This window comes from Oncorhynchus keta, chromosome 34 (assembly GCF_023373465.1).
Source record: "Oncorhynchus keta strain PuntledgeMale-10-30-2019 chromosome 34, Oket_V2, whole genome shotgun sequence".
Lineage (NCBI taxonomy): Eukaryota > Metazoa > Chordata > Actinopteri > Salmoniformes > Salmonidae > Oncorhynchus > Oncorhynchus keta.
In genome coordinates this window covers 12,837,824-12,858,382 of record NC_068454.1, presented here as the reverse complement: position 1 = coordinate 12,858,382, position 20,559 = coordinate 12,837,824, and the positions used below count along the sequence as shown (strand labels likewise).

At 44.9% G+C, this 20,559-nt stretch overlaps 1 protein-coding gene across 1 annotated transcript in view; it reads left to right on the top strand.

Moving 5' to 3' along the window:
* Window positions 1–20,559, top strand: part of LOC118366596 (cytoplasmic protein NCK2-like) — a 44,668-nt gene that overhangs the window by 8,907 nt on the left and 15,202 nt on the right. Inside the window, exon 2 of the mRNA XM_052493168.1 lies at window positions 17,487–17,731. Coding sequence (XP_052349128.1) covers window positions 17,503–17,731 — 229 coding nt within the window. The 5' untranslated portion in view covers window positions 17,487–17,502. The remainder of the gene's footprint in view (window positions 1–17,486; window positions 17,732–20,559) is intronic.

Below are 20,559 nucleotides of genomic sequence, written 5' to 3'. Positions count from 1 at the left end.
TTAGCTTGCTATCTGGTCACTGGAAATACAGTGGGTGGTGGGATTCTCTGTGTGTTTGCCTGCTGTCCTAGTTTTAGCCTGTATACGAGTTGATAATTAAATACAAAGGCATCATTTAATTCCCTACTACTTGTGCACTCTCGCTGACTACTCATTGACACTTCCATTCTGTGAAAGTTGTCAAAGTTCCTGTCAACTTGGGGTAACAGTGTTACGCCCCCAGAGGCGGCAGGCGCAGCAGTCATATGTTAGTGCAAGGCTAAAGCAACCGGTCACAGAGAGCAGGCGTGTTGCCAGCAGTAGCATGACGCCGTGATTCCCTCTCTGCCTCCTGGCTTCAGTCGTGTTCAGATAACCCAGATTGCCAGGGTGTTCTGAAGAGAGGTTAAACCCTCATGGAGCTGGACTGCCATTGTGGAGAGAGTGGGATGGGAGAGAGAAGTAGGTTTGGGCGGTATCTAGATTGTCATACCGGGATATACGGTAATACCGGCTCTGAATACAAGGGGTGATTATTTTCAAACCCTGGTGAGTTTATGTGATCCCGAAAGTTAGCAATGCTAACAAGCACATTTAAAACCCCATATAGAATGCTAATGAGTGCATTGTTAACATTTGAATAGTCTCTGATCTAAAGTGTTTGCAGGACAGACAACCCATCTCAAAGTTATACAAGTAAAAAAAGAAAATGCAACTCACAGTTTTCTGTACACACGAAACAAATATTAGACAGCAAGGCTCTTGATCCAGGAGGGGATTCTCTGATGTTCCCTTGCGAAGATTGATTTTGGAAGAAGTTAGTTATCTAGCTATGTGGTTAACTGGTTACTTAATTAGCTAATCAAATGCACACTTGCAAAGCACAACCTGTGGCGTACTTCATTAGCATCGAATAGTCCCTGCGATATTAAACTTTTCAGGGAAGTTAGGAACCAACCAAACAGGCAGTTAAGAAAAGGTAAGGCTAGCTTTTTCAAACAGAAATTTACATCCTGTAGCACAAACTCCAAAAAGTTCTGGGACACTGTAAAGGAAACACTGTCTCCACCGATAAATCCACGATAATTGACAATTTCAATAAGCATTTTTCTACGGCTGGCCATGCTTTCCACCTTGCTACCCCTACCACAGTTAACAGCCCTGCACCCCCCACAGCAACTTGCCTAAGCCTCAACCATTTCTCCTTCACCCAAATTCATATAGCCAATGTTCTGAAAGAGCTGCAAAATCTGGACCTCTACAAATCAGCCAGGCTAGACAATCTGGACCCTCTTTCTAAAATGATCCGCTGCAATTGTTGTAAACCTTATTACTAGCCTGTTGAACCTCTCTTTCATATCGTCTGAGATTCCCAAAGATTGGAAAGCTGCCGCGGTCAAACTGTTACAGACCTATATCTATCCTGCCCTGCCTAGGGTCTTTGAAAGCCAAGTTAACAAACAGATCACCAACCATTTCGTACCTTCTCCGCTATGGAATCTGGTTTCCGAGCTGGTCATGCACCTCAGCCACGCTTAAGGTCCTAAACAATATCATAACCGCCATCGATAAAAGACAGTATTGTGCAGCTGTATCCATCGACCTGGCCAAGGCTTTCGACTCTGTCAATCACCACATTCTTATCGGCAGACTCAACAGCCTTCGTTTCTCAAATGACTGCCTCGCCTAGTTTGCCAACTACTTCTCAGAAAGAGTTCACTGTGTCAAATCGGAGGGCCTGTTGTCCGGACCTCTGGCAGTCTCTGTGGGGGTGCCAAAGTGTTCAATTCTCAGGCCGACTCTTTTCTCTGTATACATCAATGATGTCGCTCTTGCTGCTGGTGATTCTCTGATCCACCTCTATGCAGACAACTCTCCTTCCGTGGCCTCCAACTGCTCTTAATTGCAAGTTAAACTAAATGCATACTCTTCAACCGATCGCTGCCCGCACCTGCCTGCCCGTCCAGCATCACAACTCTGGACGGTTCTGACTTAGAATATGTGGACAACAACAAATACTTAGGTGTCTGGTTAGACTGTAAACTCTCCTTCCAGACTCATATTAAACATCTCCAATCGCAACAAAGAATCCTTCACTCATGCTGCCAATCACACCCTTGTAAAACTGACTATCCTGCCGATCCTTGACTTTGGCGATGTCATTTACAAAATAGCCTCCAACACTCTGCTCAGCAAACTGGATGCAGTCTATCACAGTGCCATCATTTTGTCACCAAAGCCCCATATACTACCCACCACTGCGAACTGTATGCTCTCGTTGGCTGGCCCTCGCTTCATACTCGTCGCCAAACCCACTGGCTCCAGGTAATCTATAAGTCTTTGCTAGGTAAAGCCCTGCCTTATCTCAGCTCACTGGTCACCATAGCAGCACCCACCCGTAGCACGCGCTCCAGCCGGTATATTTCACTGGTCACCCCCAAAGCCAATTGCTGGATCAAATCCCCAGCTGACAAGGTAAAAATCTGTCATTCTGCCCCTGAACAAGGCAGTTAACCCACTGTTCCCTGGTAGGCCGTCATTGTAAATAAGAATTTGTTCTTACTAGACTTACCTAGTTAAATAAATAACTTGATCACATGTTGCGTGCTGCGTAACAATGAGTTACTAGCAAGGCTCCGGTCTTGTTGTTGTGTGCCTGGGGACTTCGATCTGCTTTCTCTTAACGAATTGCACAAGTTGACTGCAGGTATGTACTTAAAAAGTAGTTACAAATATTCAAATGGATAAAAAAATAAAAAATGGTATGGAGAGAGAGAATCAACTACTTCCTCATTACTGTGTAAGATGTGATCCTCTGTTCCCCTATCCATGCATGGCTCACACAGCCCTGATGGTGACACAGCTCTCACGGTCAGAGGTTGCTGCTATATCCTAACCTATCCCTGATCTTTTCTCTGGTAAGACTTGTAGAACTACCCTATAGCACTAGATTACAGTTTTAAAATACTACCTTATAATATCAATGGAGCCCCTAGAGATTTCCACCAGTTAGGACTGTGCTTTTAACAGTTTAGAATGTGTCTCTTAGGCCACTGAGAAGTTCTGACTGAACTACCCCAATCACCCATCTCGGCATCGCTCTAGCTAGAGGAAACCTTGAGCTGTGATGTGCTATTTAACATCACCTGTCAATCAATTCATATAATATGCCTTCTGTGTGTAATTGATCATCATCCAAGTTCATAGTGTGCCATTGGTTAAAGCAGTTACTGATTTATCCCGTATCACATTTCCTCTGGATTGGTCTCGATGGGTTAGTGTCAAAGAACCCCTTCTCCCCTCTAGTAGTACCCACCAATACTGCAGTATGCCGCAGTGTTAATTCTCTCTCACACACACACACGCACGCACAAACACAGAGGGTGCACTATGAAACTGTTTTATTTATGAGATGGATGGCTTAAGGGTGACTGGGGCCCTAACAAGATTACCAGGGCCAAACAAATACATGGCTACGCACAAGCAGATGCCTGTTGAATGTTGGTGTTTTGTGTGGAAGGAGTGACATCAGCATTCTGCCTGTTTGGGAAAATAGAAACACTTCTGTTGCCTAGCAATGGGTTGTTTTAGCTTCCATTTTCTAAAAGAACATATCTTTTATTTGGTGTTGGTTTGTGACAATGTGTCATAGTTGGTAGTGTCAGGAGGTTTGTCCTGAACAAGGAATTGTCAGGCTCACACACACGCACGCACACACTGGTTAATGCTGTGTCAGCCGGTCGTGACCGTGTGATTTTTAGTCTTGGGCCAGAGATGATCCTATTCACACAGGCTGCTTCCGTTTCTCTCCTCTGATTGTGCGTCAACCTTACTTCCTGGGGCTGGGAGCATTGTCACGACGTCAGAGCAGGGCTTATATAACACATGCACGGAGAGAAGTGACTCACCCCCAGCATATACCTGCAGCACACCAGGCCAAAGGCCATGGCAGCCACATTGACTGTCTCTGTGTTCGAGGGGGAGGGAGAGAGAGAGAAAAAAATAAGCAGTCTTGTGGCATGCCAATGACCAGCAGGTGGATATGGTAGTGTAATGAAGTAAACCCACTTTTTTCACTCCAAATAGTTCTCTCTTCACATTCTGTCTTTCTCATTCTCCCTGTACTGTCACTCTGGTGCCATTGGGTTGCTCTTCATCAAAGAGAATAATTCAGCTATTCAGAGCAGCTGTGGAGGAGAGAAGAGCAGGAGGTACAAAGAGAAGGTTAAGCACACGGTGAAAGAGTCAACAGCACTTTATATTACTGGAGAAAGAAGAGGGGCAGAGTAAGAGAGAACAAGAGACAATTTTTACTTACCATTATGGAGTCTCTCATTTGCATATGTAGTGATTTTGGTTAAGTTAGCATCGAGCAGTGATGTCTACTTCCTGAGACCTTGAAGTACAGGTGCCAGGACTCGTGAATGCTTTGGCTTGTCAGATGTACAGAAATCGACTCCGTTACACATGCTAATCTGAATTTCCTGAAGCCAGCCTGGGAGACATAGCCAAGAGAATCTCAGCCACATGTTATGCTATATGCTCTGGTTCTTGACACCTACGGTGACTGCACAACACCATGTCTGTGTAGGCAAAGCTCTCCTCTCTCCTCACTCTCACTCACAATATAGTTTATGTAGTAGAGAATAGGCCCCAGAGACGTCTTCAACCCTCTCCTGTCATAGTACCAGCCCCAGAGACGTCTTCAACCCTCTCCTGTGGTCCTGTAGCTCAGTTGGTAGAGCATGGCGCTTGTAACGCCAGGGTAGTGGGTTCGATCCCCGGGACCACCCATACATAGAATGTATGCACACATGACTGTAAGTCGCTTTGGATAAAAGCGTCTGCTAAATGGCATATATTATTATTATTATTATTATTATCCTGTCATAGTACCAGCCCCAGAGACGTCTTCAACCCTCTCCTGTCATAGTACCAGCCGCAGAGACGTCTTCAACCCTCTCCTGTCATAGTACCAGCCCCAGAGACGTCTTCAACCCTCTCCTGTCATAGTACCAGCCCCAGAGACTTCTTCAACCCTCTCCTGTCATAGTACCAGCCCCAGAGACGTCGTCAACCCTCTCCTGTCATAGTACCAGCCCCAGAGACGTCTTCAACCCTCTCCTGTCATAGTACCAGCCCCAGAGACGTCTTCAACCCTCTCCTGTCATAGTACCAGCCCCAGAGACGTCTTCAACCCTCTCCTGTCATAGTACCAGCCCCAGGGACGTCTTCAACCCTCTCCTGTCATAGTACCAGCCCCAGGGACCCACTTAAATTATTAATTTCATTGCAAAATACTTTATAAGGTTAAAGATAATGATTAAATAATTCTACCCGGGAAATGTAACCATTAGGGATTATAGGTTATGTAGCATATATAAGGAATCATGAAAATCTCTGGGGAAGAGAGAAATGTATGTTTGTGCCTAAAGAAAACACAGAGAACAATTAAACTGTGTTTGAACCGACCTGGCTAGAACTCTGAGAAAAGTATGATAGGACAGGGAGTACCCCTCCAGGTTCCCCTAATCTGGGGGGAATGGAACTGTCAAACCGTGGTGAGAATTCTGGAGAAGATAGCTCTCCTAATGTCAGTGTGCATGTGTGTGTGTAAGGAGAATGGTATAAAATGAATGTCTTTGTATATGAACTGAAGAGCTCTCGTAAATAAACATTGATTTTACTTTTCTAAGCTGGGAATTCTGTCTTTTTCATTTAAACCAGAACTTTACCAACTCTGGGTTGCAGACTGATTAGAATCATTTAAATGTATGAAAATTGATAACAAAATTCCATGTAATTTGATGATACAGAAGTAGCAACACAAGGATATAACATCTATAGAAGAGACAGAGATGCTTATAGGGGAGGTGTTGCTGTGTCTATTCAGAGCCATATCCCTGTAATGCTTAGATAATATCTTATTTTGAGTGTTATTGAAATGTTGTGGTTGCAGGTTCACTTGGCACATCTAAAGCCTTTTCTTTTTGGATGTTGCTATTGGACACCAAGTGCTAACAGTCTGTATATAAATAATGTGTGAAATGCTTGACAGTGTATGTGACGTAAACAGAGGTCTCCTTTCTTGGGGACCTGAATAAGATGTGCACTCAAAAGGAAGCTTCTAACTGTAACCAGTGCCTTTTAATCTGGATAAGGTTATTAATAAATTTACCAGCGTGTTTACAAACACTACAGGAACAAGATTTAAATAAAAGTGATTTTTTTAAAATAAAAAATAATTTAAAAACTTCTTATGGCTGCAGGGGCAGTATTGAGTCGCTTGGATGAAAGGTGCCCAGAGTAAACAGCCTGCTCCTCAGTACCAGTTGCTAATATATGCATATTAATATTAGTATTGTGTAGAAAACACTCTGCAGTTTCTAAAACTGTTTGAATGATGTCTGAGAGTATAACAGAACTCATACGGCAGGCAAAAACCTGAGAAGAAATCCAAACGGGAAGTGAGAAATAAGGTTGGTCGATTTTCAACCCAGCCCCTATTGAATTCACCGTAGGATATGGATGAAGTTGCACTTCCTATGGCTTCCACTAGATGTCAACCGTCTTTAGAAACTTGAATGAGGCTTCTACTGTGTTGTGGGGCTGAATGGGAGCTGAATGAGCCAGGTGTCTGGCAGAGAGCCAAAGGCTGGTCACACGCAATTCACATGATAGCAACCTGCGTTCCATGGCTTCTCTACACACTAAGGAATTCTCCGGTTGGAACTTTATTGAAGATTTATTTAGTTTGACAAGTTTCTTCGACCTGTAATATAACTTTTTGAAGTTTTCATCCGACGTTCGGATGGACCTGCACGAGCGTTTGGATTTGTGTACTAAACACGCTAACAAAGGTAGCTACTTGGACATAAATAATGGACATTATCAAACAAATCAAGTATTTATTGTGGAACTAGGATTCCTGGGAGTGCATTCTGATGATCATCAAAGGTAAGGGAATATTTATAATGTTCTGATTTCTGTTGACTCCAACATGGCGGATAATTGTATTTATTTTCTGAGGGCCGTCTCAGATTATTGCATCGTTTGGATTTTCCGTTAACTTGTTTGAGAGTTGCTTCCCCTGTCGGGATCAAATCAGCGGAAATTTCAAGAGCGCCACGTATAGTTTTTGATAATCAAACTTTCATTAATACACACATGCAAGGTACTGAATTAAAGCTACACTCGTTGTGAATCTAGCCACCGAGTCAGATTTGTAAAATGCTTTTCGGCGAAAGCATGAGAAGCTATTATCTGATAGCATGCACCCCCAAAGTACTGGAACGTCATCTAAAACGACAGATTTTGCGGTAGCCAGCGCTAACCAAAACGCAGAAATAAAATATAAAACATTCATTACCTTTGACGAGCTTCTTTCTTGGCACTCCTATATATCCCATACACATCACAATTGGGTCTTTTTCCCGATTTAAATCTGTCATTGTACAGCCAAAATGTCGTTTTCTGAAGACCGGTCTGATCCAGGAATATTCCCTTTTACAAGACGCAACGTCACTTTTTAAAATGACAAAAGTTGCCTATAAACGTTTACAAAACACTTCAAACTAATTTTCTAAACCAACTTTAGGTATTAATAAACGTTAATAATCTATACAATTCATCACGGGGCGATCTGTATTCGATAGCAGCTAGTCTTGAAATCAGCGGCCATCTTTTCCATTTTAATAACATCCTGTTGAGACTTAAACAGGAAAGGGCAAAACGTCATACAACCAAGGATTAAGTCTGCTAGAAAGGCCAGCACGGACGACATCGTGTGGAAGCTGTAGGCGTTTACAGAACATCTTCATGTATTTGCAGTCGCCTTAAACAATACATTGACTGGCGGATTAATATATTTTTTGTGTTTTTGGAGAACAGTTTTTCGAGGGATTTTTTTACTCCTAAACACGTTGTGTTATAGCCACAGACACGATTTAACCAGTTGTAGAGACTTCAGAGTGTTTTTTATACACACATACTTATCATTTGCATATACTATATTCCTGGCATGAGTAGCAGGACTTTGAAATGTTGCGCGATTTTTAACAAAAAGCTGCGAAAATTCGCATGATCCTAAGTAAAATATAAATAAATCTGATGCAGCGGTTGCATTAAGAGGTATATCTATAATTCCATGTGTATAACTTGTATTTTCATCTACATTTATGATGAGTATTTATGTTGAATTGATGTGGTTATGCAAAATCACTGGATGTTTTTGGAACTAGTGAACGTAACATGCCAATGTAAACTCAGATTTTTAAAAATATAAATATGAACTTTATCAAACAAAACATACATGTATTGTGTAACATGAAGTCCTATGAGTGTCATCTGATGAAGATCATCAAAGGTTAGGGATTAATTTTATCTCTTTGTGCTTTTTGTGACTCCTCTCTTTGGCTGGAAAAATGGCTGGGTTTTTCTGTGAGTTGGTGGTCACCAAACGTAAACGTTTGTGGTGCTTTCGCTGTAAAGCCTATTTGAAATCGGACACTGGTGGGATTAGCTCTACTGCTAAATCAGAGATCCATGCATCACGTGTTTGTTTTGATGGGTGTTTTAGCAGCCAGTCACTGTGAAAAGGACACATCCTGACCTGTAGGGAATTGGAGGTTAAACGTTAGCTGAGGGGAACCTGCAGGCAACTGCAGACCAGTGGCATCACATTTCCTCTGTGTGCTGAGTGTGTACAGTATGAGCAGTCTGCAGCCTCCTTGAGCTTAGTCCTCTGAGCTAACGGTGGTGCTTACACCAGCAGATCTCTGTTCTACTCCACGGTTTCTTTTCTATTCCTATATACCTGAGGGGTGTGCAGCGTGTGTGATCAACATGGCCAGTAATCTTCTCGATGTTCAAGGGATGGGTTTTCCATAGGGCATGATTTCCTCCCATGTTTCCATCATTCTCTTCTGGGGATGTGTTTGTCTTTAACTTAGGGTATATAATCAGAATAATCTCAGGGCTAATCCTGTGGTGACATGGTGTCTTGTGCATGGATGAAAACCTTTCGGTGATATTTGCTGTTTTGATCACAATTGGTCATCCATGTGAATTGTGCAGATCCATAAAAAAATGTGTGTGGGGTCTGACAAACACTCTGCGTCTGCGTTCTATCACCCCATTGAGCTATATAAGAGGTGCAAACGGATTGTCTTCCTGGGACAATCTCAATACTCGTGTCCTCCACACCTTCTCAAAACACATTGGAGGAGAAGGTCAGAGGGGACAGAACTCTGGTTGTCTCATCCAATGGGTTTTGAGGAGAGCGGACGCAAAGGAGTATGCCGTTGATATTCTCCCACTATATGCTCACTAACCTTACCTTCTCTGGTGGCTGTGTCATCACGCGCTCTTAACAAAAACACTGAATAGCAGTTTGGCTTAGAATACTGACACGACTGCGAACGCAAACAAATGAATGTGAACAGAACAAAACAGTGGTACCAAGTAGGCTCAGTAAACACTATCAGATGGATAAAGGCATGACACAATCTATATTTAGACCAGTGATATTAACCGTAAACTAAAGTTGAATGGAGATCCAAATCCTGAAAACACAGCCTGCTACAGTGAGATGCAGCCATGACCAGCTGTCTTTCCAAACAAATAGGCCTATAGGTCCTCTTCAGACATGGAAACCACCCTACACTGGATTTAAATTTGACCCACGTAAAGAATTAAGCCATGTCAGCATACCATAAACATGTTTCCTGAGTATTGAGATTATTCAAATATGTTTTATGTACTTGTTGTTATATGCAACTGTATTACCTTTCTGGACTGTCACTAGTTATCATCCCTGCTTGTGGGAGGCACTATGATTGTTGGTGTGTTTGTCTGTGTGCCATTGATACACCTTCAGTTACATTTAAACACATGACCTTAAGAAATCTAAGGAAATGGACATCTGGTGTGACAGTGGCAGATGTATTTGAGTTGGGGAGAAACCAAAATATTTTACGATACCCCTTTTTTCGTGATATCTAATTGGTCCCATCGCTGCAACTCCCATACGGACTTGGGAGAGGCAAAGGTCGAGCCATGCGTCCTCCGAAACAACCCTGCCAAGCCGCACTGCTTCTTGACACAACCCGGAAGCCAGACTCAATAATGTGTCGGACTGGCGACCGTGTCAGCGTGCATGAACCCGGCCCGTCAAAGGAAACATGCTAGCACCCGGCTAGGCAATGCGGATGCTCCAGGAGCCATGTTAGCCCAGCTGGTTGTGCCACAGAACCCTCTCCAGTACTGTAACTGACACCAACATAAAGGACAGTTTGCAGAAGTACAGTCATTGTGAATGAGGATTGTCTTGGATTTGCCTGGGTGGGGAGAGTGTAGTACAATAATCAATGATGATGTTCAGTACACTGCTTTAGCCCACAGCCATGTGTGTTGTATTTCACCCTTTGGTTGACAATATGGCTGATTTTACATTGGCACTGTGACAAACACACACACACACACACGTACGTGTTCACCTCAGCATTACCCTCACTCTTCCAGACGGTGCTAAACAAACTGAGCTGTACATCAAAGCTCTTGTTATCTGTGCTTTGTATTGTGTGCCCAGGGACATGGAGGAAGGGACCATGCTGCCATCTCTCCTGGGGTAACATAGAGAATACATGATTAACACTGTACTCTGGTGCACTTCCGTTGAAGTGGTGAGAAATAAACAAAGGGAAGACAAAACATGCCAGTCACAAAATGATGGTAGTACAGTAGGAACCTGAGCGAGTCAAAGGTCACATCTAGAGACTGCAGGTGCAGTAGAGATGCTCTTAGTGATCGGCTATGAAAAGCCAACTGACATTTACTCCTGAGGTGCTGACCTGTTGCATCCTCTACAACCACTGTAATTATTATTATTTGACCCTGCTGGTCATTTATGAACATTTGAACATCTTGGCCATGTTCTGTTATAATCTTCACCCGGCACAGCCAGAAGAGGACTGGCCACCCCACATAGCCTGGTTCCTCTCTAGGTTTCTTCCTAGGTTTTGGCCTTTCTAGGGAGTTTTACCTAGCCACCGTGCTTCTATACCTGCATTGCTTGCTGTTTTTGAGTTTTTAGGCTGGGTTTCTGTACAGCACTTTGAGATATCAGCTGATGTAAGAAGGGCTATATAAATACATTTGAGTAAGTTAGCCCAAAAAGAGGGAGGGGTTAAGATGGTCCTGGGACGGACTCCATTAAAATAAAATAGGACACTTACTCCAACGCCTGACAACATTTTAAATCTCAACAGATTTCAAGCCAACTCCATCTTGTACTATGTGATTGTCCAGGCATTTTATTCTACTACACAATTTTACCTCACTTTGTTGCAGTCTGACCAGTGAGTAGAGGTGTGTGTGTGTGTGTGTGTGTGTGTGTGTGACCACCACGCCAACCGTAACCATGGAAACTCACTAAACGATGTCTGTCCCACTCGGGGGAAGGGAAAGAAATGACAGAACCAGAGTGAAAGTGAGAAATTGCTTGAACATTTGGGAGTGAATGGAGTAAAGACTGAAAAGACTGAATGGAGAAAGATATAGGAATTCAGTTTGTTTTAGTGAAGCTGCACGTGTGAAAGCGCTGTCCAAGGCAGCTGACCGGGACTGGGTGGACCCAAGACGCTGCCTACTCTTCTCTATGCGTGGAGAAGATGATGGAGAGGACAGTGATACTGTCTGAAAATGATGACCTCCCTGCTTTCTGAAGCACTGAGGTGGAAGGCTGTCACAGAAAGTCAACTATATATACTTCAGAAACTTTTTACACTGCACATTCAAATGTAGTCGTTTAGCTTTGGTGTATAACATTTGTAGAAATGCCATTTTCTGGTGCTGAAGAGAAGGACATGTAGAGCAGGTGTTTCTTAATCCTGGTCCTGGGGACCCAACGGGTGCACGGTTCTTCCATAGCACTTCTCACCTGAATCCATTAATCAACTCCTCAAACCTTTAATTAGTGATATCAGATGTTTGTCCCCAGGACCAGGATTAAGAAACACCTGGCATAGATTATGGTTATTTCAGTCTTAGCACTTACTTATGCTCTCAGTCCATTTTGCTGTACAGGCTTTTGTCAGCGATATGGTTTAATCACAGTAGCTTTGATCAGGACTTACAATAGCTTAATTCGATAAGTCCCTCTTCCTGCTGTATTTTATCCCCATGATGTAGCCGGCTGAATGACTGCAGGCCTGGGCCTCGTTCTGTGGTCTGAGAATTCTGTCAGTAGCTCAAGCTAACTCCTCGGGGTCTATTTTGAGCAGGCACTTGTGAAGGACGGCATGATGTCTTCCTTTTGGGACCTCCCTGAGCCATCAAAGTCTTGGGTCTGTTGACAGTTTTTAGCCTGTCCTCTTTGATGACATCAAACACGGTAGTAATTTTCTGCCGCTCAAAATGAAGAGGAGCACGTACCAACCTCAGAGAGAGAGATGGGTCTAGACAACTGCATTACATACCACACCCCTGATGTGTACACACACACACACACACACACACACACACACACACACACACACACACACACACACACACACACACACACACGTGTCCCGTTTAGTGTTTCAGGCCAGGCGTGAACAGAGTGGTAGGGCATGACTGTGGCAGTGGGCTCACTATAAAACACATCATTAACATTGACAGTGTCCCAATGAATTTGGCCACGATGACGAGGGCTTTGACCTGCTTTCAGCATCCATTGTCAACCTGCCAAAGCAGTGTGTTGTGGGTGCTGCTAGTAGGCCCCTCCAGATCACAGTGAACCGATGGGTCTATAGGTGTACCAGGAGCTGTTTCCTTATCCTGCAGTGTATTCATTCAGGATGCTTCAAAGGCCCCAGCCACCCTGATTCCTCAGTGCTAGGAGCTGGTCACTGGCTGGAGATCAACCAGTTTACTCTACTTCAGTTTTAGAAATGACCCAAAGAAAACACCACCAATCAAATCAAAGTGTTGGGAAAAGGGGAGAATAGTTTGTTCCCCTGGGTCTTCCTCCGACTGTGGTTTTGACCTGAATGCCAAATGTGGAGGGCTGTGCCAGTCTTGTTTACTATCTCTTTGTGTTGTGATGAAAAGGCCTGAGGTTTTTTTTTCTCTCCCTGTCAGTGAAGAACTGTGAAGTGCTGAAGTAGTTCAATTCAGCACTCTGTCACTTCTTTCCACTCTCAATAGAGGGATGGAGGGTCAGGGGGGAGCAGTCTCCCTCTTTCTGCTATTCTCCCTTATTTTTAACCATGTGTCTTCCCTGTTTCTTCCCAATTTGATCCTTTTAAAGACAATCTGACAATAGCAGGCAGGCATAAATGACAATGCAGCTGAAACTTGATGGCTGTAGGGAAAGCGTAATGAAATGCATTTAGTTAGATACTAAAGCTTTGCCTGGAGGGCGGACGTCAGCTGTAACACATCTAGACCAGAACTGAGGTGCGTCGGCACTGTAACACATCTAGACCAGAACTGAGGTACGTCGGCACTGACGCATAGAACTAAGGTGCGTCGGCACTGTAACACATCTAGACCAGAACTGAGGTGCGTCGGCACTGTAACACACCTAGACCAGAACTGAGGTGCGTCGGCACTAACACATCTAGACCAGAACTGAGGTACGTCGGCACTGACGCATAGAACTAAGGTGCGTCGGCACTGTAACACACCTAGACCAGAACTGAGGTGCGTCAGCACTGTAACGCATCTAGACCAGAACTGAGGTGCGTCGGCACTGTAACACACCTAGACCAGAACTGAGGTGCGTCAGCACTGTAACGCATCTAGACCAGAACTGAGGTGCGTCGGCACTGTAACACATCTAGACCAGAACTGAGGTACGTCGGCACTGACGCATAGAACTAAGGTGCGTCGGCTCTGTAACACACCTAGACCAGAACTGAGGTGCGTCAGCACTGTAACGCATCTAGACCAGAACTGAGGTGCGTCGGCACTGTAACACATAGAACTGAGGTGCGTCGGCACTGTAACACAGAACTGTGGTGCGTCGGCACTGTAACACAGAACTGTGGTGCGTCGGCACTGTAACACAGAACTGAGGTGCGTCGGCACTGTAACACACAGAACAGAGGTGCGTCGGCACTGTAACACACAGAACAGAGGTGCGTCGGCACTGTAACACACAGAACAGAGGTGCGTCGGCACTGTAACACACAGAACAGAGGTGCGTCGGCACTGTAACACACAGAACTGAGGTGCGTCGGCACTGTAACACACAGAACTGAGGTGCGTCGGCACTGTAACACACAGAACTGAGGTGCGTCGGCACTGTAACACACAGAACTGAGGTGCGTCGGCACTGTAACACACAGAACTGAGGTCAGCTGATAGGGTGTGGGGCACAGTAGTGTGTGTGTGTGTGTATAGTGAGAGTAGTGATGGGGGGGATCTATACCGTTTTAGTCAAAATGTGAGACTGGCGGCGTGTGTGTTTAGTGAGACTGGCGGCGTGTGTGTGAATGCCCAGAGTGGAGGATTGATCTTATTGTAAGTGGCATCCCCATCACTCTCCCTAATGAGCACGGTCGTCGGGGGAGACTGAATAATCACCATGGATACAGAGGTAGCGGGGCCATCACACTCTGAGGGAGAACGAGCATCATCTATCAGAACGCTGATGAACTGGGGAGGGAGGATGGATGAGACCGACTACAAGAGAAGGGAGGAAGGGTGGATGAGACCGACAACAAGAGAAGGGCAGGAGGATGGATGAGAAAGGGGTGAGACAGACTACAAGAGGGGGGGTGGGTGAGAGACTACAAGAGAGGGAGGGTGGGTGAGACCGAGGTGAGACAGACTACAAGAGATGGGAGGGAGGGAGGGAGGGTGGGTGGGTGAGACCGACTACAAGAGAAGGGAGGGTGGGTGAGACCGAGGTGAGACAGACTACAAGAGAAGGGAGGGAGGGTGGGTGGGTGAGACCGACTACAAGAGAGGGAGGGTGGGTGAGAGACTACAAGAGAAGGGAGGGTGGGTGAGACCGAGGTGAGACAGACTACAAGAGAAGGGAGGGTGGGTGGGTGGGTGAGACCGGTGGTTATTATCACACTCTTGTTACTGGTCTCATCCTTGTGTGTGGGGTTGATTTGGGATTGGTTGTGTGTGTAATTTTGATAGCAGACACTACTGCCCAATGATCGTCTGTGGACGAGGTTAGATGTGTGTGTAACTGTGTATACAGCTGTTCTGTAAGCCACATTGGTAACACCTCACCCCTCTCACTCAACCTTCTGCATTGTTCCCAAGGCAAGGACAGGCTCAAAGGCAAGATTTGGCCTGCTCCTCTCCTACCCGCTCTACCTCCTCCTACCTGCTCTACCTGCTCTACCTCCTCCCTTTCTTTCAAGTCTAACCCTGTCCAGGCCTGTTGGAGAATCCTGTTAGGTAGCTTTAGTGCATGCAAGCAGGGGCACATCCACTATATTACAATGGTTCTGATGCTACACAGATGCTGGTGTGGCAGTAGTCTGTCTTGTCTCTCCAGTGACTGTGAGAAGAGACTAGTGGGACAGTAAAGCGTCTGATGTACTAGAAATGAGTGGCACTGTGCTACAACATCCATATACTTGACGGTGCATTAAGAAATGAGCCTGTCGTGGAATGTTTAATATCCTGTCTTAAAAAAAAACACCATTTATGAAATACAGTGGGCTATATCCGAAGATCTAAATCTTTCCGGCTGTAATGGGATCTTTTATGTGGCGTAATCGTGTGGCTCCGCTTCTCTTGAGTTATACGGTCCCGTGTGGCAGAGCTTCATCAGTGAATTGCCCCCGTTAAAGAATAGTGTCCAAGACATTACATTTAAGACTATATGAGAAAGGGAATGTGTGATCCCAAGTGTTTTTCCCCCTGTGGGTCTGTCTCTAGAACACTCTAGTGTTTTTTGACTGTCTGCCAGCCAGTCAGTCAGCCAGTCAGCCAGCCCAGCCAGCCAGTCAGCCAGCCCAGCCAGTCAGTCAGCCAGCCCGCCTGCCAGCCAGCCCAGTCCTATGTTTAACCACCAGCCGTTAGCTAAGTTTCACACAGCAAGGGTTTATCAGTTGTCTGTCTCTGTCGCTCTCGCACTCTTTCACCATGAATATGTAATCAGGCCATTACTATGCAACGTGCATTTTTAAACGGCGACTACCTCCTCACAGTAGAATAGTGTTACTATACTATTTACCTGCAGGTCAGGACATCAACAGAAGGGAGGCTGTGATTGATTCGGGCCCTTGTTTATTGCTCCTCCAGGTTTGGGTTGAAAGAGGTAGACCTGGGCTGTCTCAACACAAGATGTAATGCATCAAAAGTAGACTGTTTTTACTATTTCACTTTTCAAAAATGATTACATTTGGAGACGAGGTTGACTATTGTAGAACATTAGTGTTATTGTGTGAATTACTTCTCTCCCTCTTGTTCTTCTATGCGATCATCTCCGTTTCATGTTTACAAGGCGGCGCTTCCGTTGTTTGACGGTTGTTTCCCAGCAGCAGCGGTTGAACTCTGGCGGAACATTCTAAACAGACTCTGAATTAGGATTTGTTTCATTCCACTGGCATGTGGGACCCAGAGAATTTCATTAGGCTGTTATGGGAAGACTTGATGGAACAGAACACTGATGGACTGAGCACACCTGGCCAGCTCTCATAAATATAGACATTTAATATAGTGTTCACCTCATAAATATAGTCATTTAATATAGTGTTCACCTCATAAATATAGACATTTAATATAGTGTTCACCTCATAAATATAGACATTTAATATAGTGTTCACCTCATAAATATAGACATTTAATATAGTGTTCACCTCATAAATATAGACATTTAATATAGTGTTCACCTCATAAATATAGACATTTAATATAGTGTTCACCTCATAAATATAGACATTTAATATAGTGTTCACCTCATAAATATAGACATTTAATATGGTGTTCACCTCATAAATATAGACATTTAATATAGTGTTCACCTCAAATATAGACATTTAATATAGTGTTCACCTCATAGACATTTAATATGGTGTTCGCCTCATAAATATAGACATTTAATATAGTGTTCACCTCATAAATATAGACATTTAATATAGTGTTCACCTCATAAATATAGACATTTAATATAGTGTTCATCTCAGTCACACACACAGAAACACTCCCCAACACGCAGGCAGGCAGTCAGTCACACACACAGAAACACTCCCCAACACGCAGGCAGTCAGGCGCGCATACAGAAACACTCCCCAACACGCAGGCAGTCAGGCGCGCATACAGAAACACTCTCCAACACGCAGGCAGTCAGGCGCGCATACAATACATGTCTGAATGTACGGATACATGCTCACCCTTCCATGTATGTTCAGCTGTAAAGTAGTGTGTGACTGTTCACCTGATTCCTGTCCTGCATGGTGAACTGGAGCATGCATACTCCCTGCAGAAAATCAGTCTCTCGGTCTTAGGTCTAATTTGGGGTTGATGTGTAACTTAAACTCTTCTCTCTCCAGGGGGACTCCATGAAAGATGACGGAGGAGATGACAGTTGTAGCCAAGTGGGACTACACGGCCCAGCAGGACCAGGAACTTGACATCCGGAAGAATGATCGGCTTACTCTGCTGGACGACAGCAAGACTTGGTGGAGGGTGAGGAACGCCTCAAACCAGACCGGCTACGTCCCCTCCAACTACGTAGAGCGCAAGAACAGCCTGGTGAAGAAGGCCTCTCTGGTCAAGAACCTCAAAGACACACTGGGTAAGAGGGTTGGGGCTGAGTTTATCAGTATGTTGTTGGTGACAGTGGTGGTAGTTTGTCAGTGTGTTGTTGGTGGTAGTTTGTCAGTGTGTTGTTGGTGGTAGTTTGTCAGTGTGTTGTTGGTGGTAGTTTGTCAGTGTGTTGTTGGTGGTAGTTTGTCAGTGTGTTGTTGGTGGTAGTTTTTCAGTGTGGTGGTTGTTTTTCATTGTGTTGGTCGTTTCGGTGTGGTGGTCGGTGGTAGTTTCAGTGTGTTGGTGTCAGTGTGGTGGCGGCGGGGTTATCGGTACGGCGGCGGCGGGGGATTTATCGGTTACGGAGGCGGCGGTGGCAGGGTTATCGGTAGGGCTATCGTTGGCGGCGGCAGGGTTATCGTTATGTTGGCGGCGGCAGGCGTGGTAGTATATCAGCGTTAAAAGATATACTTCCTCCTCTATTTTGTCAATCCCCTCTGCACAACCGCTAGAAATTGACGAGGTCATTATTAACCCTTCTCCTGAATTGTATGTGTGTGTCCCACTCTGGTACTGGGGCTGGATGTGAGCCTCTCTTACTTTACAGAGCAGCTATCCACCAGCATCTCAGGAACCGTGTTCAGTTGGCCATCTCTCTGAGTTGCCACAGCTTGGTGTCTGTATGTCTTCTCAGTGTTCAGTTGGCCATCTCTCTGAGTTGCCACAGCTTGGTGTCTGTATGTCTTCTCAGTGTTCAGTTGGCCATCTCTCTGAGTTGCCACAGCTTGGTGTCTGTATGTCTTCTCAGTGTTCAGTTGGCCATCTCTCTGAGTTGCCACAGCTTGGTGTCTGTATGTCTTCTCAGTGTTCAGTTGGCCATCTCTCTGAGTTGCCACAGCTTGGTGTCTGTATGTCTTCTCAGTGTTCAGTTGACCATCTCTCTGAGTTGACACAGCTTGGTGTCTGTATGTCTTCTCAGTGTTCAGTTGGCCATCTCTCTGAGTTGACACAGCTTGGTGTCTGTATGTCTTCTCAGTGTTCAGTTGGCCATCTCTCTGAGTTGCCACAGCTTGGTGTCTGTATGTCTTCTCAGTGTTCAGTTGGCCATCTCTCTGAGTTGCCACAGCTTGGTGTCTGTATGTCTTCTCAGTGTTCAGTTGACCATCTCTCTGAGTTGACACAGCTTGGTGTCTATGTCTTCTCAGTGTTCAGTTGGCCATCTCTCTGAGTTGACACAGCTTGGTGTCTGTATGTCTTCTCAGTGTTCAGTTGGCCATCTCTCTGAGTTGACACAGCTTGGTGTCTGTATGTCTTCTCAGTGTTCAGTTGGCCATCTCTCTGAGTTGCCACAGCTTGGTGTCTGTATGTCTTCTCAGTGTTCAGTTGGCCATCTCTCTGAGTTGCCACAGCTTGGTGTCTGTATGTCTTCTCAGTGTTCAGTTGACCATCTCTCTGAGTTGACACAGCTTGGTGTCTGTATGTCTTCTCAGTGTTCAGTTGGCCATCTCTCTGAGTTGACACAGCTTGGTGTCTGTATGTCTTCTCAGTGTTCAGTTGGCCATCTCTCTGAGTTGACACAGCTTGGTGTCTGTATGTCTTCTCAGTGTTCAGTTGGCCATCTCTCTGAGTTGACACAGCTTGACGTCTGATTATCCTCACAATAATACAAGCACTCATTCACATGTGACCTGTGAGTGTAAAGGTTGTGCACCTGTCCCAGGTTTGTCAGCATTCCTCTTCACAGGTTTCCGGTTGGAAAGATTCCTAGTTAAGGGTTCAGGATAATGCGTGTAACGTCATGAAAACTGCTCCGCACACTACAGGATTATGGTAGATTAAATGTTTTCCAAGATGTTTAGAAGCAGAAATTTGACGAACTGACTTGTTGGAAAGTTGGCATCCTATGACGGTGCCACATTGAAAGTCACTGAGCTCTTAAGTAAGGCCTTTCTACTGCCAATGTTTGTCTATGGAGATTGCATGGCTGTGTACTCGATTTCATACTTGATTTCATAATTGAAATAGACTAATCCACTCATTTTGAAGGAGTGTTTACGTACTTTTGTGCATATATAGTGTACGTCTTCTCTGCTTGTGGGAGAGCGAGAGAGAAGTTTAGATCGAGAGAGAGAGGCGCACACAGACATACAGAGAAAGAGGGAGTGGGGAGGAGGCTATGCGAGGGGATGGGTAGTCTGTTTCAGACACACATATTCCCCTCTGCCCCGAGGGACGGCTCCATCAGACTGTGGGCCAACACTGCACAGCCTGTCACTGTCACTCGCCAGCACTGAGTCAGGACTGTGTGTGCGTGGGGAGTGCTCACGATGTGCACAGATCTAGCTTCTTTGTCTTTGCCATGAATCTAAAAATATTTCTAGCAATAAGAAAACTAATTCTAGAGGCACTGAACCAACACTCATCAACAAACATTCTCACCTTCTCTGCTATCCCCTACACACTGTTATTCTGACACCAATGTGAGTGTATCCATAATTAAAGGGATGTCTCTATATGCCCGTTAAAGAGATGTGGCTGAGTCATTGAAGTCCTGTCTGCAGGCCAGTAAACCAGCTTCAGAGTGAGGTCTCTAACAAAGCAAGGCACTTGCCCACCCAGCAACCATCAGGGCATGACGCGCTAGCCTGATGGTGTTGCAGCCTGTGGTGAAACCAAGAAACGACTAACTATCCGCGTCTGTTATTGAATTTTACATTATGGCCAGGTTCTACTTCAACCCCTAGCATTTCAAAATGTTGTATTTCATCATAAATCAATCTTTTCTTTTTTTAAACTTTTGACCCATTTTTCTCATCTCTGACAGATATAGGGTGTACAGTACACACTGTCGTCGTGCCCGTCTGCCCGTAATGTTTG